The following is a 20,028-nucleotide window of genomic DNA, read 5'->3' on the forward strand; positions in this document are numbered from 1 at the left end:
CGTACTCATGAATAATATTTACTTCTTTTAACATTATCACTGTTTATAATGTTGCAAAAAAAAAATTAATATCTGCAATCTAGACAATCAAATAACAGAATATTTTAACTTTCAAGCTTCTAAAACTGTGTAGCACAGGGTTAATAATTTAATAGTCATTTTTAGTTAAATATAAAAATAATGCTTATGCTCTAAAGCTATGATCTAGTGTTCATTTAAAGAATCATTCATTCGTCTGAGTCAATATGATGGATCGCGGACGTGACGAACCGTTATATTTGTTGTCAGCTATGACAGTCTGTGCTTAAAATATAAAAGTAGCTACATTTTTAATCTGTATCAGTTCGAGACGTTCTCGGCTTGAAATGAAGTGCAGTGTAAAGTGAAACAGGCAATAACTGCAATAAGTCTACTAATAAAAAAAAAAGTAAAGACTGACTCAATAACATCGTCTTTCATAATAGTTGGAATGATTCAAAGGAAAAATCTTTAAAAATGTTTGCTGTGAAACGAAAGTGATATCTATGGCTTGTGATGTCTCATAATATGAGAAATCTTCTGATATTTGCCAAAAAATAGTCATAGTAAGATGTAATCAAAATTTTAGAAGGTCCACGTTCAGACATGGGTTCCAGATTACGGTAAACAAATAACAAATATTTAAATCGTTCGTGACATATTTTAGTAACTTTCTAAGTAATAATCGATCTAATTATATTCACTGCCAAATCATTTAACCTCATATATGGTGCCAATCATTTTGTGTTATTTTTTTATTGTTTGTTTCTTATTCCGTCCATCGTTATCACATTTGTTTTAATAGACCTTTTATTTTTGCTCTGACACATATTTCCTGCTCCTAATCATAAACGTCATTGTGTTCAGCTTGTAATTGATAACTCCAACTGTCTCCCACTTTTGTAAAAGTAAATGGCGATATAGTCGCCGAAACTTGTGACAAAAAAAAATACTATTTTATATGTCTACAATAACAGCTTATTATAAATCCATTGAGATGGACTTTCTGCACAAGGTTTATTCTTTGTAAGTTAATTTTTAAATGTGAATTCACCATTCATTCATAGTAAACCTATTAATTCTAAGAAAATTACGTTTGCATTAATATTTTATAAAATATTCCAATGCTAAGTGTTGTTTGTTATGTGCAATTTAAATTGAAACTGAAAGTTAATAATATTCGAATGATTATAATTTTAATAAATTTGTGTCATAATGTAATTAGTACTATCTATTTTCCCGTAATATTTATATTTACCGTAGAACCTGTCAATGCTTTCAGAGATACCGTTCGCTTCCTATTTGAATTGTTCTGTGAAGTATCCCCCGGTGATCATGTAAGAGATCCATATGTAGTACGAAAATACCCAGAGAATTATAAAAATGAAGAAGAATTGAAGAATGTACCCAAATTCACATTTCCATGTCAATTGGAGAAGTAAGCATAAATATACTATCTTTGAAGCGTAACTATTGTTACCTCTTTTACAAGTACGCTAAGCTTTGTGATATCTATATATAGTCTTATTTTATTATTTGAGGTATTAAATAGTAAAAATATCATATCAGTCTCTATCCATTAAGATCCTTTTTTTAACATCAAAAGCATAGTAAACCTTTCAAATCTATTGCTAGTTTTAAATATACTTAATAGAAATATTATTCAATAAAACCTTTTTGCTCGATTTTGTTTCCATGTATATATACTACAAATATGTAACAAGTTTCTCTTGATCTAATTTTCAATTGGTACATGGCACAATGTCAAGTGTCAATTGAATCGTAATGTTATGTATTGATACATTTCAAAGTTCTATTTGCATTATTTTCACTTTAAAGTAAAACTAAATGCTATAAGACTATTTTAAATCTAGATTTTCTAATATTTGTGAAATATAAATGATAATTATGCATGTTTAATTCTTTTTTTTTTAACTTTTTAATTTTCATTCATTATATATATATGAAAATTTGCATGCAGCCAAATTTATAAATGTATTTATCTAGTGTACTTATTCCAGTCTTTATTATTTTCAGTACATTTGTTCAACATTACTCCTTTGTATTGACGTCTGTGGATTCGAAATATACATTTTGTTTTTGTCGTTATGATCCAAAAGCAAACACAGCGCTAGTGCTGCTATCCCATTTACCATGGCATGATATATTTTACAAGTAAGTGTTATGATTATTTATATGAATGTGTTGTTTATTATTTCAGTCATTTACATAAAATAATTGAACATCTATTTTGTGTGATATTTATCGAAACATGTACTTTTCCTACCACCCCGAGTTCTATAATTTATAAAGTGCATCTATACCTATAACCTATACTTTTTTGAGTGCATCGCCAATTTGATGGAGTATAATGAATAACGATACATATTTACAATACATATATCAATATATCAAATTAGGTAAAATGTCACTTTTAGTGATGTCAAATATTATGCAAATATATTTTTGATTCTCTAATTGTTTGAGTGAATTAAGCAGATATTTTTTCTGTGCAACATTGTATAAGCTTGTTGTATGTTTACATCACGTGCGAATGATAAGAGTCTTTTAAAAAGTCAATTAATAAGGGTATCCTCTCGTTTTGCGTGCACTGCGATATTCTGTGTAACAGTAATATTCTAGCAAAGCGATGAATGTTTTTCCAAGCAAAGAACTAATTACTTTGGAAACATTTTTATAATCACTTACGCTGCGCAAAGATATATAAACAATTTGGCGAATTTGTTGTTTTTATATTGTTTATTTTCGTAACTTTGTCTAAATTCTTAGTAAAATTTAACTATGACAGTCAAAATTAAGCGTTTTTATAAAAAAAATTAATTCTGTGTATAATTTTATAAATATGAGCACCATAAAATTTAAATACACATTTATCACCAGTAAATTGAAGCCAAGTGCTTATTATAAAACATTGTGAGTCTATCAGAGAGGATAAAAAGATAGCCACAAAAGATAATCATGTCTATCCTTCTCGGTAGAACATAAATTGTGAAAATGTGCGTGCTTTAAATTTAATTTATGATTCTCAATAGGAGATTCATATGTCCTTCTAAGAATATGATACTTAAATACAGTATGTTTTTGGCTTGCTAAGATAAGTTTAATTATTTCGAGCCTTTACCGCCATTTTAGCGCAACCGACAAAAACCAAATTTTACAGGAGACGATTTTTTTTAAATATTTTTATACAGAAGCGTGCTAGGAAATAAAAATTTCGCATACTTTAATATTTTTTAAACATTTAAATATATAATTGAAAATAAAACAAAAATTATAAGTATTTATGCCATTTATGGCGTTTACATTATTTTTGCTGTCATAATCGATAGTGATTTTGGCGTTTACGATAAAAATGTCTATTAAAATGACTATATCCAAGAAACTATAACTGTAAATAAATAAGCATTTTAAAAGGTTTTTAAATGAAATAGTCACAAATATAATTAAAAATATATTTATTCATATCAAACATTTAAAATAATGAGCTCAATCAACGTATATAAAATAAAATAAAGTATTTCTTCTGGTACAAATCTACTTCGTCTGCTTTAACACCACGTACTGTTCCATCATAGGTTTTAAACAAAATAATATTTGTATCATTAAAAATATATTTATGTTAATCATTTGGAATAATGAGATCAAGCAGATTATACATATAATAACGTACTTATATAAAATTAAGTAAAGTATTACAATTCTCATTATTTGCATCATACTTCGTCCGTTTCAGCTAAAGCATCACGTATGGTTTCATTATGCCGCATACTTAAATATTCTTGATGGAATCACCATTCTAGATTCTTTTCTTTCAAGTGACAACATACAGTGTGTATAAAAACGATATGTTTTGAAATTCTTGAGGTAATTATACTTTTGTGCTCTTATTGCGACAACAGTGGGATGGAACAGCAGGCAACATCTCAATGAACGATTTTAACTGTGCGATTTCTACTTCACCAGATTTATTATGAGTATGAAGAGCTTTTCTGCTTTCCCAAGCGGTATTCAGAAATTTATTGGCATTTTCGATAGCGTATCTTAAAGACATTTGAGATAAGTTTAGGGTCTTAAGCAAAAGTTGTTGACATATTTTAATAGTCTGTCCATTATAGTTTATAAAATAATCGTATGATATTTTACGAACATTACTACTAGCTCTTTTTCTGCCAATCGGTCTCCCTTTAGCACATGACAGTAGGAAATCTTTTTGTCTTTTGTCACAACCTAATCCCCAATAGTTTTCAAGGATAATAGCCTAATCATCTTCAGTAAATTTATTTGAACATGAGCTACCACATCTTTTATTCATACAAGGATGAGGTTGCACAGATTTCCCTACAGCAGCTTTGCGATTTTTTTTTGATAAAAGACGTTCCGGTAAGGGTATTATTTTCCTGTATCCTCTTTGACCAACACTCGTCTCTTGAGGTGACTCATGTCCATCCGAAACACTGAACGATGAGGCGGGCTTCCATGAGTATTCACTATCAATGTCGTAGATTATTAGAAGCATTATTGTCGTAGATATCCAAAGACTTCCCGTTTAGTTCTTCTTGGTCAAAAATGAACTGGTGCTAGGCTGTATTAATAAGAGACTCTCTTCGGGAGGTTTTTAACAAAGTAGGAATACCCACTGTTGCGTCACAGTATATTTACAACAATATTATGTATATTCACAATAACATTGATCACTTTCTAGGCTATAACGCCAAGTTTCCGACTCCGCAACGTCAATAAATCCTTCTTGGGGCAAGGTATCCGTTACTATAATAAAATTCCGCAGACATTTTTAACTATGCCGTTTCGTAAATTCAAATCGTTTGTAAAAAATACATTGTGAGAAAAAGCATATTATTCGATACAAGATTTTATAGATGATAAAAAAGCGTGGAGTTAATATCTGTTGACTTCCAAGCAGGATATATTAATTTAAATAATTGTATTTGATTAACATGACTTTGTATTTTTTAAATATTAAAAAAGAGTAACTACTGATTTTCTTGCCGGTTCTTGTCGGTAGAATCTACTTTCCGAACCGCTGGTAGCTTCACTTAATTGTAAAATGACGATTCAAAAGTGCTTGTAAAAGCCTACTTGAATAAAGTTTATTTTGATTTGATTTGATTTGATTTGATCAATGCAATCTGGCATAATAGGATCCCCTAAATTAGTTTGATTTGTTATATCTACTTGTGCAATTTCATTTCGATTATCTAAATCCATTAAAGTATAAGAATTTTCAGTGTCAGAATCACTGAAACAACAAGTTTATTTTGAGTTATTGTTATACGTGGATTGGTATTTTGCTCAGAATTTAAAACGGGATCAGACCGTGATGTCGTCGCAGTTAATGTAGGGTCTATATTAATATCGTTGTTGTTGCTTGTTAGCAAGAATGGATCAAGAACTAAAGCCTCTCCATCTTGCTGTATGTTCTCGGGAAAAGCAGTTTCATGATAGCTTTTTTCTGCGGGGAGTGGTGATATTAGCTATAACAAACAAGAGATATCCTAAAAAGAATCGCATGATGTAAAACATATAAACGGACGGACAAAGTTGTAGTAAAAAAAGTGTGCTCACTAACCTATTAAGAACCCGTCTTTGAGAGATCGTTAAGGAATTTTCTGTCATCCTCTCTTTGTTTCTCTAATTAAACTTATGTAAAATAGAGGCCATTCTCGTATCAACGACAATTATATAAAATTCTCGTATCAACGAGAATGGCCTAACTTAACTATTTTTAACCAATACTAATCTAACACACCAACAATTAAAATGGGAGAACAATATTACAGGCAATAAATTGTACGCATATTACATTTTTACATCGTTCCCTTTGGAACACTGTTAGTTGCATCCTAATAACTTTCGCGGAAATAAATATGTCACGACAGGTTTCTTTATAGTAAGCGCCTTACGATCAAGGACTAATGTCGGTTGCGATAATAAGTAAGGTCGCTTGCGCTAAAAAAAATCCGTCATTAGTCAAATAAGATAAAATTGCCTATTGTCGCTTACGTTAAGACTTTAAAAACGTATGTATTTACGATAATTTTAGCATTTGCTATAACTTTGTAACGGTTTTTTTTCTGAGGGAATCATCAACAGATATCGATCCGTTACGGTTTAAAATATTAGTATCAATAAAAAACGATTTTTCGACAAAAGTGTCGCTTACGATAATTTGGCGGTAATGGCTCGATTTACTATCTTGTAAATCTTTATATTAAATTATATAAATTATCTATAAGAAAGCGAACATTTATTTTAAGTTAGAATAATATTGCACCGATGTGTTCTATGTTAATGATAAAATATTATTTAATATCTGTATTGTTTCTTGTAGTTATTTCTAGTGCTTAATATCGCTCAGTTGAACTATATGTATATTAAAATAACAACAGTTTATGATAAATAGATATTTTAATTCTTATGTTCTTGATATACATACAAATATTAATAATGAAGGAACATTTTTCCATACAATATTTTTTTATTATTTAAATACTTACCAAATCACTATTCTTTTTATTTATTTTTGCATATCACATTTGTGTGTATGTTTTAATGTTTGTGACTCTCAAACAACTGAACAGATAAATTTAACGTGCACAGAGATATGTTTATATGCAATAATTTAATAATTTGTGTTATATCAACAATATAAACAGCTAAGTGCGTCTAATGTGATCTGAATTTTATTTAAAGCTATGTGTATATTGCAGGTTACTAAATAGTATAGCAAATTTACTAAACAGTAATGAGAGGGGAGAGCTGACATCGTTCCTAGAGGCATGCCGCATAAGGCCTCCTATGCCGGGCCACACACTCAAAGTTACGTACAATGCTGGTCATAGTGTTTTTTCATGTCAAAGCCCAGATAACAGATTACCCAGTATACCGGACAATGTGAGTAAAAATTTTGATATTTGAAATAATTGTCAATATATAGTAAAGTAAGTCAAAAAAGTCATCAGTGGTAGGTTTATGGTATATACAGACTTATTTATTTAGGTGAGCAAAATTCATTCACCAATTATTCTACTGCGATAATACTACAATATTATTTGCTTTCTTGTTGGAAATTTATATTGCTATACTAAAATTTAGTATTGCAAATTAAATTTAAATCTTAATAAGTTATGGCAACACTATGTAGGCCGTTCAATCATGTTGAGAATTTGTAAGGTATAAATAGTTTATAATCATGTTTTTATTACTTGTCAATAGCCTTAAACATTCTGTTAATTTTCAATTTCAAAATTTGAATATAAAGGGCATCAAACAACGAATTTAAAAAATATATGTATTATATGTTCTCTGTGGGGCTAAGCTCGTGTATGGTTGTGTCTTCTACATTTATAATATTAGTGTGGATAAATTAATAAAATTAGATTTTATACAACAATGAGTTCGATCTCGAATAAAAAAAAAGAAATAGGATATATTTATATATATCCTATCTAGTAAATATTTATGTAGTTCTGTTCTAGTTGTCTGTAATGTAACAAAGTCTATTGTAGTTGTCTTTAATGTATTGTTACATTCTAGTCTAATATAACAAGTAGGGCCTGAAAAATGCCCAGTCTTGGGTTAAGACCTTCCTTTGAGCATTTTGCAGCAGAATTAAATGTGCCAGAATTTCCCTGTAATTAGTCACGTGCAAGTTTTCTAAAATATTTTTCGCTTCTCTGAATTTATTTTTATTTTACTGGATACCAGTTAATATTTAATTGAATGATTATTTTTAATCTGTTTCAAGTGCAATCTCACCGAGTACTTCAGCGCTATGGATACGAAATGCATGGCAGGTCTCTGGGCGGCTTTACTCCATGAGAGGCGGATAGCGATAGTAGCGTCGAAGCCTTCGCGTCTCTCAGCCTGCGTCCAAGCCGCCAACGCGACTTTGTTCCCTATGTCCTGGCAACACATATTCATACCAATACTACCGAAGCATTTGGTTGATTATCTGTTGGCTCCTATGCCGTTTCTTATTGGTGTTCCTAGAAGTGTTATGGAGGTATGTTTTTTACATATATGTATATGATAAAATTATAATGATTACATTTTTAATCATGTAAATTTTTTTGTGATTTATACTGTCATATCTGTTGAAAATATCTTAATAAATAGGGCATTTTTATTCAACACTAGTATAAATTATAGATGATAAAGAATGTAGAGTTAATACATGTTGTCTGTCAGGCAAGGTCAAGAAAATGGTAAATTTTGAGTTTCTCACCGGTTCCTTTTGGTAGAATCTACAAAAGTCTTAAATAGCCTACAAATATATATAAAGTCAAATTGTTATCTTGTTATTTTTTACTTAATAATTAATTGTAATTTCTAAATTATCTTGTATCCGATTCGAAACTATCCGAAACTCGCATAATCCTATACGATACGTATCCGTTATCGTTAAAATGTTATCTACTAGCAGTCGTCCCACGGCTTCACACTTTTTATGTGTTCTATGTCGTTCCTTGAAGTTCAAATTTGCTTCATAACAAATTTCATCAAATTCGGTTCAGCGGTTTGGTCGTGAAAGATCTACAGACAGACAGATAGACAAGAGTTACTTTCACATTAATAAACATTTATTAAAACTAACTTAAATTGAATAGTGTTTGATTATGTCTTCTGGTTTCAGACAGTGCGGATGTCGGAAGTTGGTGATGTAGTTGTACTGGATGTAGACGCAAATGAGCTGAAATCTCCATTTCATGACTTGGACAGTCTTCCCCAAGATATGGTAAGCTATTCACTATTGCTACCATCCTGGAACAATAATAATAATGGAATAAGTATATAAATATATATAGAGACAGGCAAGCACCGTTGAATCATGTGCTTAATTTGTCTTTATAATTCATCTCGGGTTCAGCGGTGAAGGAAAACATCGTGAGGAAATCTGCATGTGACAAAGTTCATAGAAATTATGCCACATGTGTATTCCACCAACCCGCATTGGAACAGCGTGGTGGAATATGTTCCAAACCTTCTCCTTTTTTTTTTTTTTTTTTTTTTTTTTTTTTTTTTTTATGGCATAGGTGGCAAACGAGCAGGAGGCTCACCTGATGGAAAGTGACTACCACCGCCCATGGACATCTGCAACACCCGGGGGCTTGCAGGTGCGTTGCCGGCCTTTGAGAAAGGAGTAGGCTCTTTTCTTGAAGGTTCCCATGTCGTATCGGTTCGGAAAAACCGCCGGCGAAAGCTGGTTCCACAAAGTGGTTGTGCGAGGCAGAAAATGTCTAAGAAATCGCGCTGTTGTGGATTTTCGGACATCAAGATGGTGCGGGTGAAACTTAGAATTTTGACGAGATGTCCGAAGGTGAAATTCAGCAGCCGGGATTAATCCGAACAATTCCTCGGAACATTCCCCGTGAAAAATTCGGTAGAAGATGCAGAGTGATCCGACATCTCTACGCAAAGCCAAAGGATCAAGGAGATCGGAAAGGGCTTGATCGTCGATAACTCGAGCCGCTCTACGTTGGATGCGGTCAAATGGAAGGAGCTGGTACTGCGGAGCACCCGCCCAGAGGTGAGAGCAGTACTCCATGTGAGGCCGAATTTGCGCCTTGTAAAGTTTTAGGCGATGGGCCGACGTGAAATACTGTCTCGCCTTGCTGAGCACGCCCAGCTTTTTTGAAGCCAATTTGGCTTTGCCTTCCAATTGACCGCGGAACTGAACGAGGCTCGAAATATCAACGCCAAGTATTCCGATACTACCTGTAGCGGCTATCGGAATGTTCTCAAATCGTGGAGATACGACAAATGGTGTTTTTTTAGCGGTTAACGCGCAAACTTGCGTCTTTTTGGGGTTGAAATGGACTAGATTTAGCCGGCCCCAATTCGAGACTTCGTTTAATGAAGACTCGATTTCAGACACAAGTTTGTTCCGGTTCTCTTCGACGTTTTCCCGAGAAAAATTAGCGCGGCCGGTGTATAAGGTGTCAACGGTACTGTCGTCTGCATAGCAATGAATGTTCCCGATTTGCAGCAAATCATTGATATGCAGAAGAAACAGAGTGGGTGATAGAACGCAGCCTTGTGGAACACCAGCATTGACGAATTTTAAGTCAGAGCATGCACCGTCGACAACGACCTTGATGCTCCGATCTGCCAAAAAGCTGTTAATCCAATTGCATAATTTCCCGGGAAGCCCATAGGAAGGAAGCTTCGAAAGAAGCGCTTTGTGCCATACGCGATCGAAGGCCTTCGCTATGTCCAAGCTGGCTGCTAATGCCTCCCCCTTGCTCTCAACTGCTTCAGCCCACCTATGAGTAAGGTAAACTAGAAGATCACCGGCTGAGCGACCCCGACGGAAACCGTACTGGCGGTCACTAATCAGCTGATTCTCCTCTAGGTACCGCAGGAGCTGGCAGTTAATAAGGGACTCCATTATCTTGGAGAGCAAGGAGGTGATGGCTATAGGCCTATAATTGGACGGGTCTGAGCGGTTGCCTTTTTTAGGGATCGGATGCACCAAAGCTGTCTTCCAGGAATTCGGGACGACGCCTAATGTGTAGGATTGCCGGAAAAGACGCGTTAAGACCGGTGCCAACTCGGGAGCACATGTCCGTAGCACGATTGGAGGGATACCATCGGGTCCGCTCGACTTATGAATGTCCAAGGAAAGAAGTGCTTTACGAACTGCACTTTGCCGGAATTTAACTTCCGGCATCGTGGTATCACACCGCGGAATTGTTGGTGGAGATTTTCCTTGGTCATCCAGAGTCGAATTCGACGCGAAGAGAGAGCCTAAAAGATCAGCTTTCTCTTTCGCGGTATGGGCCAATGACTCACCGTCCCTGTGCAGAGATGGAAAAGAGGGCTGACAGAAATTCCCTAAGACAGCCTTAGCGAGAGACCAGAACGCTCGTGTTCCTGAAGGGAGACGCACCAGTCTCTCGCCAATTCTGCCAATGTACTCCGTCTTCGCCCTAGCAATCACGTTTTTGAGGGACCTAGAGGCAGAGTTATATTCCTTTTTGAATGCGCTGGTATTTACATCACGAGACGCAGATGCATTAGCCCAGGTTTGATAGCGTTCCCACTTTCGGCGTGATGCCGTTTTGCAGAAACGACCAAACCAAGGCTGGGACTTGCCACCGATGGGTACTGCAGAGTAAGGAATGAATAGTTCCATACCCTGAAGCACCACATCGGCAACAGAGTCAGCAGCAGCGTTCGGATCATCCGGCGAGAAACAAATCTGCCCCCATGGGTACGATGCAAAAAAAGACCGCATCCCATCCCAATCTGCTGACTTGTAGTGCCATACTCGGCGGCACCCAACAAAGCGTGGCCGTGAGTACCGCACAACCGGCACTGTACTCCGGACGAGACAGTGGTCAGACGAGCCCAGAGGGGGATCGACGATAACCTGATAGCCATCCGGATGCGAAGTCAGCAGAAGGTCCAACAGGGAAGGTGTATGATCCTCCACATCCGGTATTCGCGTTGGCGAGTTGACCAGTTGTGTCAGATCATATGCTAGAGCGAAGTCCAGAACAGATCTACCCGCATGATCGGTGGTGCGTGAGCCGAGCCATTCTGCGTGGTGAGCATTAAAGTCACCCAGAATAATGATCTCTGCGGATGGAATCTGCTGAAGCACGGAATCTGTAGCCATTTGGACGTGCTCAACCAGTCGGTCGGTTTCGGCATTACCGCTATGGGACCTATAAAGGCACGCATAGATTCGCGGATGATCATCGCAGTCTACACGCAGCCAGATAATCGATAGGTCCTGTCCTTCAAGGCTGCCGAGGCGTCGAGAACAGATATCATCTCTAACGTAAACGCATACCCCAGCTCGTGGTATAAAAGAATGTTCCAATTTGTACCTACCTAATGGAAGAGGAGGCCTTTAGCCCAGCAGTGGGAATTTACAGGCTGTTGTTGTTGGTCTAATGGAAGATGTAACTTTGAATTGACGTAAAATATTACCATAAAAATATTATTATAAATAGTTTAGTTATGTATCGAATAATACCTTACAATAAATACTTGAAATGAAATTGTAAGAATATAAATATTAGTGAATGATATCTTTGTAACCATACGCTGCTGTTACAAGGTTATGTCAATGGTTTCTTTTTTAATGCATGACTAGTCGTGATTCACAGAGTCTGATTCATGTATTCTAGTTACAATTTGAACCTTAGTCGATGATTGTGAGTTCAAATCCGGGCAAGCTCCAATTAATTTTCAAATGCTGAATTTTTATTCATAATTTATCTTCTGGTCGGCTATAAAGATAACATATCACAGAAATATATATATGTCGGTTGTGCCCCTATCACACATGTATTGACTTATCCGCTTTAAATTAGTACTGTGTAATATGCTCCCAATCAATATATAATGTTATTATTTTTATTTATAAGTAGATTTTATATGGTCAAGTGGATATTCCATAAGCAACATGACAGGAGACTTCCATCTTTTTCAATTGTTTTTTGAATAAACAATTAATCAGTAATCAAGGCAAAAAGCATAAACACTTTTCAAAATATAAAAGTCAAATACAGATATGCACTTAGATGATTTAAAAAAAATATTTTATAGTTGTCTTCTATTTTAACAGAAATAAATAAATGGTTAGACTTTCAAATTTTTACTTTAAAATGTTAACTTGATAGTTTATTTCCAAAAGCTAATACAAATTTATTAAAGATATCAATGTGTTTAATTTCAAAAGGGACAAATAATCAATTAAAAGATTATATAAAGTTCTATATTTAGGAAATTACCTGCTTTGCCTAATTGTATGCTTCCAAATAATTCTTAATTTCTTAGTTATGATTGAAGTAAGTTTATGTAATTAAAAAAATATTGTTTATTTAATATAATACTTCTGTTTTAGGTAGCGAGTTTAAAAAAGGCTTTAAGTGATAAAAATGCACTCGGTGACGCCGTATCGAGGGCGTTTCTGCGTGCGCTCGTCTGTTTGATTGGCGGCTACAGAGATGCTATCAGGTAAGAATATACAAACACATAGTACGACACAACTTAGATGTAGCATCGGCAAATTCACTTAAACCGATTACTGCGGATTTACATAACCAATATAAATATGATCATTCGTCTCACCTTAAATTTGATTGTTAGTTAATACCTAACGCTCTTACGCTGCCTATGTGATATAATTTTATCCGTCGCACATCAAGTTATAGTACGACACAACTTAGATGTAGCATCGGAAAATGCATTGAAACCGATTACTGACGATTCACACAACCAATAGAAAAAGCTCCCTATCGCGCCATTCGACGCTATTCGTCGCTATAGATTCTCGTGAAATCGACGTGTCAAACTGACGAATATGTTAGGTCATATGATATAACAAGTTATTACGTTTGTGTAAGGATTCACATAAGAAATAAATATTGATGATTTGGGAGAGTGTACTTAAGTCGGATGTGATCGGTTTTATGAATTTTGCCGATGCTACATCTAAGTTGTGTCGTACTATACCTTATAAAAACCCGATCGACTATGAACTGGTTTTAAAGAACTCTGGAATAATGTCAATTACTAGTATTTTTTTTAGAATTCGAATATTATTACCAGAGATTACCTTATATATACAAACGAACAAATTTTAATGCTAATGTAGTGTTATTGATATGGAAAATCATTGGCATGCCAGTAAAATAAACAAATAAATTGAATTGGGTACATGTAGTATAGAGGAAAAGATAATTTAACATTATTTATTTCTTACAAAACTATACCATGTTATAATAGGTATTATAATGTCAATAAAGAATTGTTGATGATGCTGGTTCCCTTTGAGATTCGCCGCTATGACAAAAATCAGTATACATATATACCAATACTTTTGTCATACTTGTCGGACGAATGTCGACATCAACCATAGCATACAAAATGTACACAGGCATATTTTTTAAATGTATAAAACGGTTCAATAACTATAAACAGTTGCTGTATATGTAAAGGACCCAATTGGATTGGACTGGGTTGGACATTTTTGCCGTTTATCGTCAAGCTAGAAATTCCAATAGGCTTCCAAAAGGGTTGCTTTTGCACTGATAAAAAATAGTGTTGTGGTGATACACACCGGCTGATAATAAAAAACAACATTATCTGTTTATAAGAAACTATAGGGCTAACCTTTATTATTAAGGGATTTTTGCATGAGCAAATGCTCATAACATGAATGAAATGCAGGAGACATCATACCTCCAATCCATAGCCCTCACACAGTTCCACCAATATATTGGTATTCCTTTTTGTTTATAGCTCTGATATATATTAATATATTGAGAGCTGAGATGACCCAGTGGTTAGAACGCGTGAATCTTAACCGATGATTGCGGGTTCAAACCCAGGCAAGCACCACTATATATATGAGCTTAATTTGTGTTTATAATTCATCTCGAGCTCTTCATCTTCGCTGAAAGAAAACATCGTGAGGAAACCTGCATTTGTCTAATTTTATCGAAGTCCTGCCAAATGTGCATTCCACCAACCCGCATTGGAACAGCGTAGTGGAATATGTTCCAAACCCTCTCCTTAATGAAATAGGAGGCCTTATCCCAGCTGTGGGAAATTTACAGGCTGTTACTTTTACTTTACTTTTATATATTAATATTGATGTTATTGTTCCTGTGACGTGATATATCCATCCTTATTTCATACTATACCAAAAAGCTTCCTATTGGATTAGTCTTATGGTACCGTTGTAAATTGAGGTTAATATTATATAATTGTATAATAAAGACTCCGAATATAATTAAAATAAAAGATAAATAAATGAAAGTAATTTGGTAACATTTATCTAATCTCCAGTACGATTGTTTTTCTCCTATATCTGTCAAATACATAGGCCTATAATCTATGGATGATATTTAATATTATAGATAGATAAAAAAAGTGAGTTAGCTTTCAAACAGTATTTTTAACAATATGTATTGTAGAATACTATGTTTATAATCAGTAATTCTCGGTTTAATTTAAATTTCGAATTTGAAATTAAATTTACTCTTCCAAAATTGTTTTAATCTTTACTTACAACCTTTTTTGATTTAGTATATTTTGAGGTTCCTTATCGAAGTATTCTTAATTAAAAATAACGGTTATCATTGTTGGATAATTCGAAATTCGAATTCAAAAATGGAAACAATTATTTCAAGTATAAATATATCACGTATAACAACTCGATGTATTCAACGCCAGGACACAACCGGCACGCTTGATAATGTTTTGATTGCATAAAATAGTTCCCTTATTGACTCAAGCACTTGTCAGCTATGGTAATAATGTATCTATTCTTATATGTATGTACTATGTAATGTACATACTATATATATTACGCTTATGTTTATTTATTATTAGCGTTTATTATACGTAGAAAGATGGGATGATCATTGTAAGAATTTTAGATGGCGGTCAATTCAAATCAATTCTTAGTTTAGTTTTAGTTGTGCAGACAGAGCACCGATTATTTTGCCGATGTCACGTAAGATGGAGAAGACACGAAAGAGATTGATTGATACGGTTGAGGGAACTAATATAAACTAATAAATTGGATTTCGATAGACTCGCTTATCAAGTCAAGTCAACGTAAAGTTGGTTCAGAAAGTTGTATACGACCAAGCCCTATCTATGGAGCTTCAAATACAACAATATAAAAAAATTTATACAATGATAAATTGCATCGTGAATGAACTTTGTTTTGCGTCCGAGAAAATACACGTTATAACACTTATTGATATCTAATTGGTTATCTGTGATTTCAATTTAACTCTTGTTAGTGTCAATTCGAATCGTAGTGTTTTATTTTTAAATATTAACATCACGTTTGTGATCACTGAACTGGCGGCGGTGATTTTTTGATTATAAAACATGGGGATATAAAATCACTGGTGAATACTACTGCATTGATTGAAAGTTTGATAGTGTTAGAAATATTAAATTAACATCGTCAATTCGCCTTGAAACCAAGATGTTATGTTTATTGTATGTTTTGTAAGCCAGTGTGGATTACTCGCCCTTTACACTGGCACACACTTAATAACACTGACAGAAGCTGCTTGACGGTGATGAATAGGTGATAGTTACTTAAAAGGGCTTGCAGACAACTATATTTGTTTGATACTAAAATCATATTCAACTGCAAAATAATTCAGTAATCTTAGCAGTTTACTGTATGTAATTTTAAGAAATTTCCTTAAGTTTCTTTTTATATAATAATGCTCATAAAAATTGCCCTGACTAATGTATCGCTTCAAATTCGATAATAGTCATGAATATGTCCACAAATGTATAGAAATGATGACATTTTTATAAGTGTAAGTGTTAGTTATTTTATTTATATCTAGTTAATTATATATTGTCTTAACCCCACTGCAATAGAAGTTACCTTGATTTTTAACTACGAGTAATTAATATCAGGATATCATTCCTTGTAAACGTATTTCGGCTAAATAGTTATTTATATGAATGATTGACGTAGTTATTTACGAATAAACACACTTTTTATACTGCTGGGCTAAGGCCTCCTCTCCCATTAAGAGGGTTTGGAACATATTCCACCACGCTGTTCCAATCGGGTTGGTGGAATACACATGTGACAGAATTTCATTGAAATTTAGACACATGTAGGTTTCCTCGCGATGTTTTCCTTCACCGCCGAGCACGGGATGAATTATAAACACAAATTAAGCACATATAAAGTGGGGCTTGCCTGGGTTTGAACACGCAATCATCGGTTAAGATACACGCGTTCTAACCATCTCAGCTCATAAACACACTTGCCATCTAATATTATATGCTGCATATTATAAAGCAATCTTATTATAGAATTACAAGTTTATAAGGTTGGATATACTGATCTGATTGTTTGGCACTGATGTATGTTGTATTTTGAAATACTTGCTATTCCCGACATACGAGTTAAGCCCAGTCTGAAACCAGTACAGATTATCACTTCATAGTATAAATAAAGGCGGTTTTTCTGTGAAACTACGCAAAGGATTTTGATGCGGTTTTTTTTAATAGAGTGATTCGAGTGGAAGATTTTTGTATATAATACATTGACAATCTAGTAAAGAAACAATGATAATTTTAGAAGTTTCTAATATGACGTCGTATATAAATAAAGTTTAGTACTAGTAGGGCGTTATACGCGTTTGAAGTTACTCCCTATTATATCAGTAATCTGCCAGTGAAAGTCAGTCCCATTAAAATCTGTTCAGCCGTTCCAGAAATTAGCGAAACAAACAGACGGACAGACAGACCGACAAAAATTGTAAAAAAATGTTATTTTGGTATATGTATCGTGTATAAACACATATGCATTTTATAAAAAAGGCTTTTTCAATATTACAAACGGACACTCCAATTTTATTAAATGTATAGATCAGAATTACACCCGTACGAAGCCAAGGTGGGTCGCTAGTATTGATGAAAAAGGTTGATTACCGATCACAGTTCTTGATAGAATTTAAATACCAAACCAAATGTAAGATACCTTTTTTATGTTATAGGTTGGCGTACGAGCATATGGGCCACCTGATGGTAAGTGGTCACCATAACCCATAGACAATGACGCTGTAAGAAATATTAACTATTCCTTAAATCGTCAATGCGCCACCAACCTTGGGAACTAAGATATTATATCCCTTGTGCATGTAGTTACACTGGCTCACCCTTCAAGCCGGAACACAACAATACTGAGTACTGTTGTTTGGCGGTAGAATAACTGATGAGTGGCTACCTACCCAGTGTCTAACAAGTAAATTCCTCAATATAACACTCTAAAGTTGCACTTCGTGATTGAAATAATTAGTATATTCGTTTCCATTGTTGTTAATAATGAAATTTCTGGCTGTAAACGCGTTGCAGCGCTACAATGTATATTGAAATTATAGCGATCGTTATTCAATCGCGTTATGAACAAATGAGTCCTGAGTGCTTATTTTATTTAACCCCTTGCAGTACTGAGTATCGTGTCAATTGCTCCGTGATACTTCGACTTGTCACTTCGCACTGCACGAGCGATCGAATTCAAGACATAGCCTCTCACAAACTTCCAGTAACGAAATATATGCAGTCTTAAACGGGAATTTGTGTTGCTTTTTTGATAATGTTGATATAAATTTATATTCCAGGATCGAAAAGGGTCAACTGATAACATTCAATCCAGAGGCGTTTGTGAGGACGAGGAAGAACATGCAGCCGTTTCTGCGGAAGATTCTCCAATCGCAAATATTCCAGCAGGTGAGATGGATAGATATTTATGTGTAAAAAATTCGAATGACATTCCCACTGCTGGGCAAACGACCGTATCATAGCAAAAAGCGATTCACAGTGCATCAGCGAACTAGTTCTTAAAGTATTTTTGTTGTTTATTTATTATATCTATCTATTAAATATAGATTATTAATAAGTAAGAATCGTGATATCTATGATCATGATATCTATAAAAATCGTGATATTCTTATTGAAAACTAACTGTGTCCGCGATTTCGTGCGAGATTGAATTTATTAGAAAAGTATTTGTTGTAGCCTAAGTTACTTCTTATAATATTAGCTTTTTGTTGGTGGAAGTCTCGTCAAAATCGGTCCTTACGTTCCATAGATTAGCCGTAATAAACACATAGATAGACAAAATTAAAAATATAGTTATTTTAGTATATATACAAATGTATTTAATAAAAAACGGTTACTTTAATATTACAAACAGACATTCCAATATTACTATGTATATATTGCACTCGTGCGAAGCCAGGAACTAACTAATTATAAAATAAATACATAAATATATTGTTTGTGGAGGTAAGGTAAAAATAAAAGGAAGAGCTTGGTTCAATTCAATTTTATTTTACCGTATGAATTAATATTTTAAGAGAACGTTTAAACAAAAAATTTAAATTGACAAAACTCTGAAATAAGTAACAGGCAAATCTTTTATAGTAACTAGCGACCCTCCCGGGCTCGCACGGGTGCCATACTACTATACTGTCAATGTCACTATATCTATTAAAAAAAACTGCATCAAAATCTGTTGCATAATTTTAAAGATTTAAGCATACATAGGGACAGACAGCGGACAAGCTACTTTGTTTTATACTATGTAATGAAGACAAAATAGTTTTCATAAGAGATTAAGTCATGCAACACGTTGTGTACCCAACAGTTCATAGACGAAAGGCTCGAGTTGCTTAACTCCGGTCGCGGCTTCAACGACGAATTCGAAGTCGAATGCAACAACTACGCAGAGAAAGTCAGCACCGGGAGCGGTCAGAAGCTGAAACAGCAGTACCGGGACTGGGCCAAGACCGTCAAGAAGGAGGGTGGTGCCTTCTTCAAAACCGTCAAAGATAAGGTGATTTATGGAATAGTTCGTGTTTTGTATTAATATTTATTTTCTAGCGACCCGACCCGGCTTCGCACGGCTAGTTGATATGTATCTTTTTAAATTATATTATGAACAAATTATATAAAATCATTAAAAATTGTATCCTATGTGCTAGTACATAGGATACAATTTATAGGTTATTTATTTATAGGTACAGTAATATGGGTTCTACACCAGAATAGTCTGATGTATAACCTATATTACTGTAAAATTTCTTCAAAATCTGTTCAGTATTCTTTCGTGAAAGAGTAACAAACATAAATACTGCTATCCTCACAAACTTTCGCATTTATGGTATTAGTTATACTTTTTATATATACATACGATGTCATGTCAGGCTATTGCGTTAAGCAAATTTTCAATGAAAATCTTTGTAATATTTATGTGTATGTAATATACTCTATCAAGAACAACCCACAATGAACTCAATGTATACTTTTGTATGGAAATTTTAGTACTTTTTGGTAGGGCTATATCCAAGCCCGTCTGGTTAGGTACCACCCACTCGTCAGGTATTTGCTGCCAAATAGCAATACTCAGTATTGCTGTGTTCTGATTTGAAGGGTGAGCGCGCCAGTGTAACTACACGC

At 34.2% G+C, this 20,028-nt stretch overlaps 1 protein-coding gene across 4 annotated transcripts in view; it reads left to right on the forward strand.

The window, feature by feature from the left end:
- Window positions 1-319: 319 nt before the first annotated feature.
- The window catches only part of LOC124542923 (DENN domain-containing protein 1A), a 32,121-nt gene continuing 12,412 nt past the window's right edge, over window positions 320-20,028 (forward strand). For 3 of the 4 annotated variants that reach the window (XM_047120863.1, XM_047120866.1, XM_047120864.1), the window contains exons 1-9: window positions 321-641; window positions 1,301-1,456; window positions 2,056-2,193; window positions 6,768-6,951; window positions 7,805-8,062; window positions 8,693-8,794; window positions 12,917-13,029; window positions 18,189-18,297; window positions 19,217-19,405. In XM_047120863.1, coding sequence (XP_046976819.1) covers window positions 625-641; window positions 1,301-1,456; window positions 2,056-2,193; window positions 6,768-6,951; window positions 7,805-8,062; window positions 8,693-8,794; window positions 12,917-13,029; window positions 18,189-18,297; window positions 19,217-19,405 — 1,266 coding nt within the window. In that variant the 5' untranslated portion in view covers window positions 321-624. Of the gene's footprint in view, window positions 642-1,300; window positions 1,457-2,055; window positions 2,194-6,767; window positions 6,952-7,804; window positions 8,063-8,692; window positions 8,795-12,916; window positions 13,030-18,188; window positions 18,298-19,216; window positions 19,406-20,028 lie in introns of all 4 variants that reach the window. The other variant, XM_047120865.1, reaches the window with a different exon arrangement.

This window comes from Vanessa cardui, chromosome Z (genome assembly GCF_905220365.1).
Source record: "Vanessa cardui chromosome Z, ilVanCard2.1, whole genome shotgun sequence".
Classification (NCBI taxonomy): Eukaryota; Metazoa; Arthropoda; class Insecta; order Lepidoptera; family Nymphalidae; genus Vanessa; species Vanessa cardui.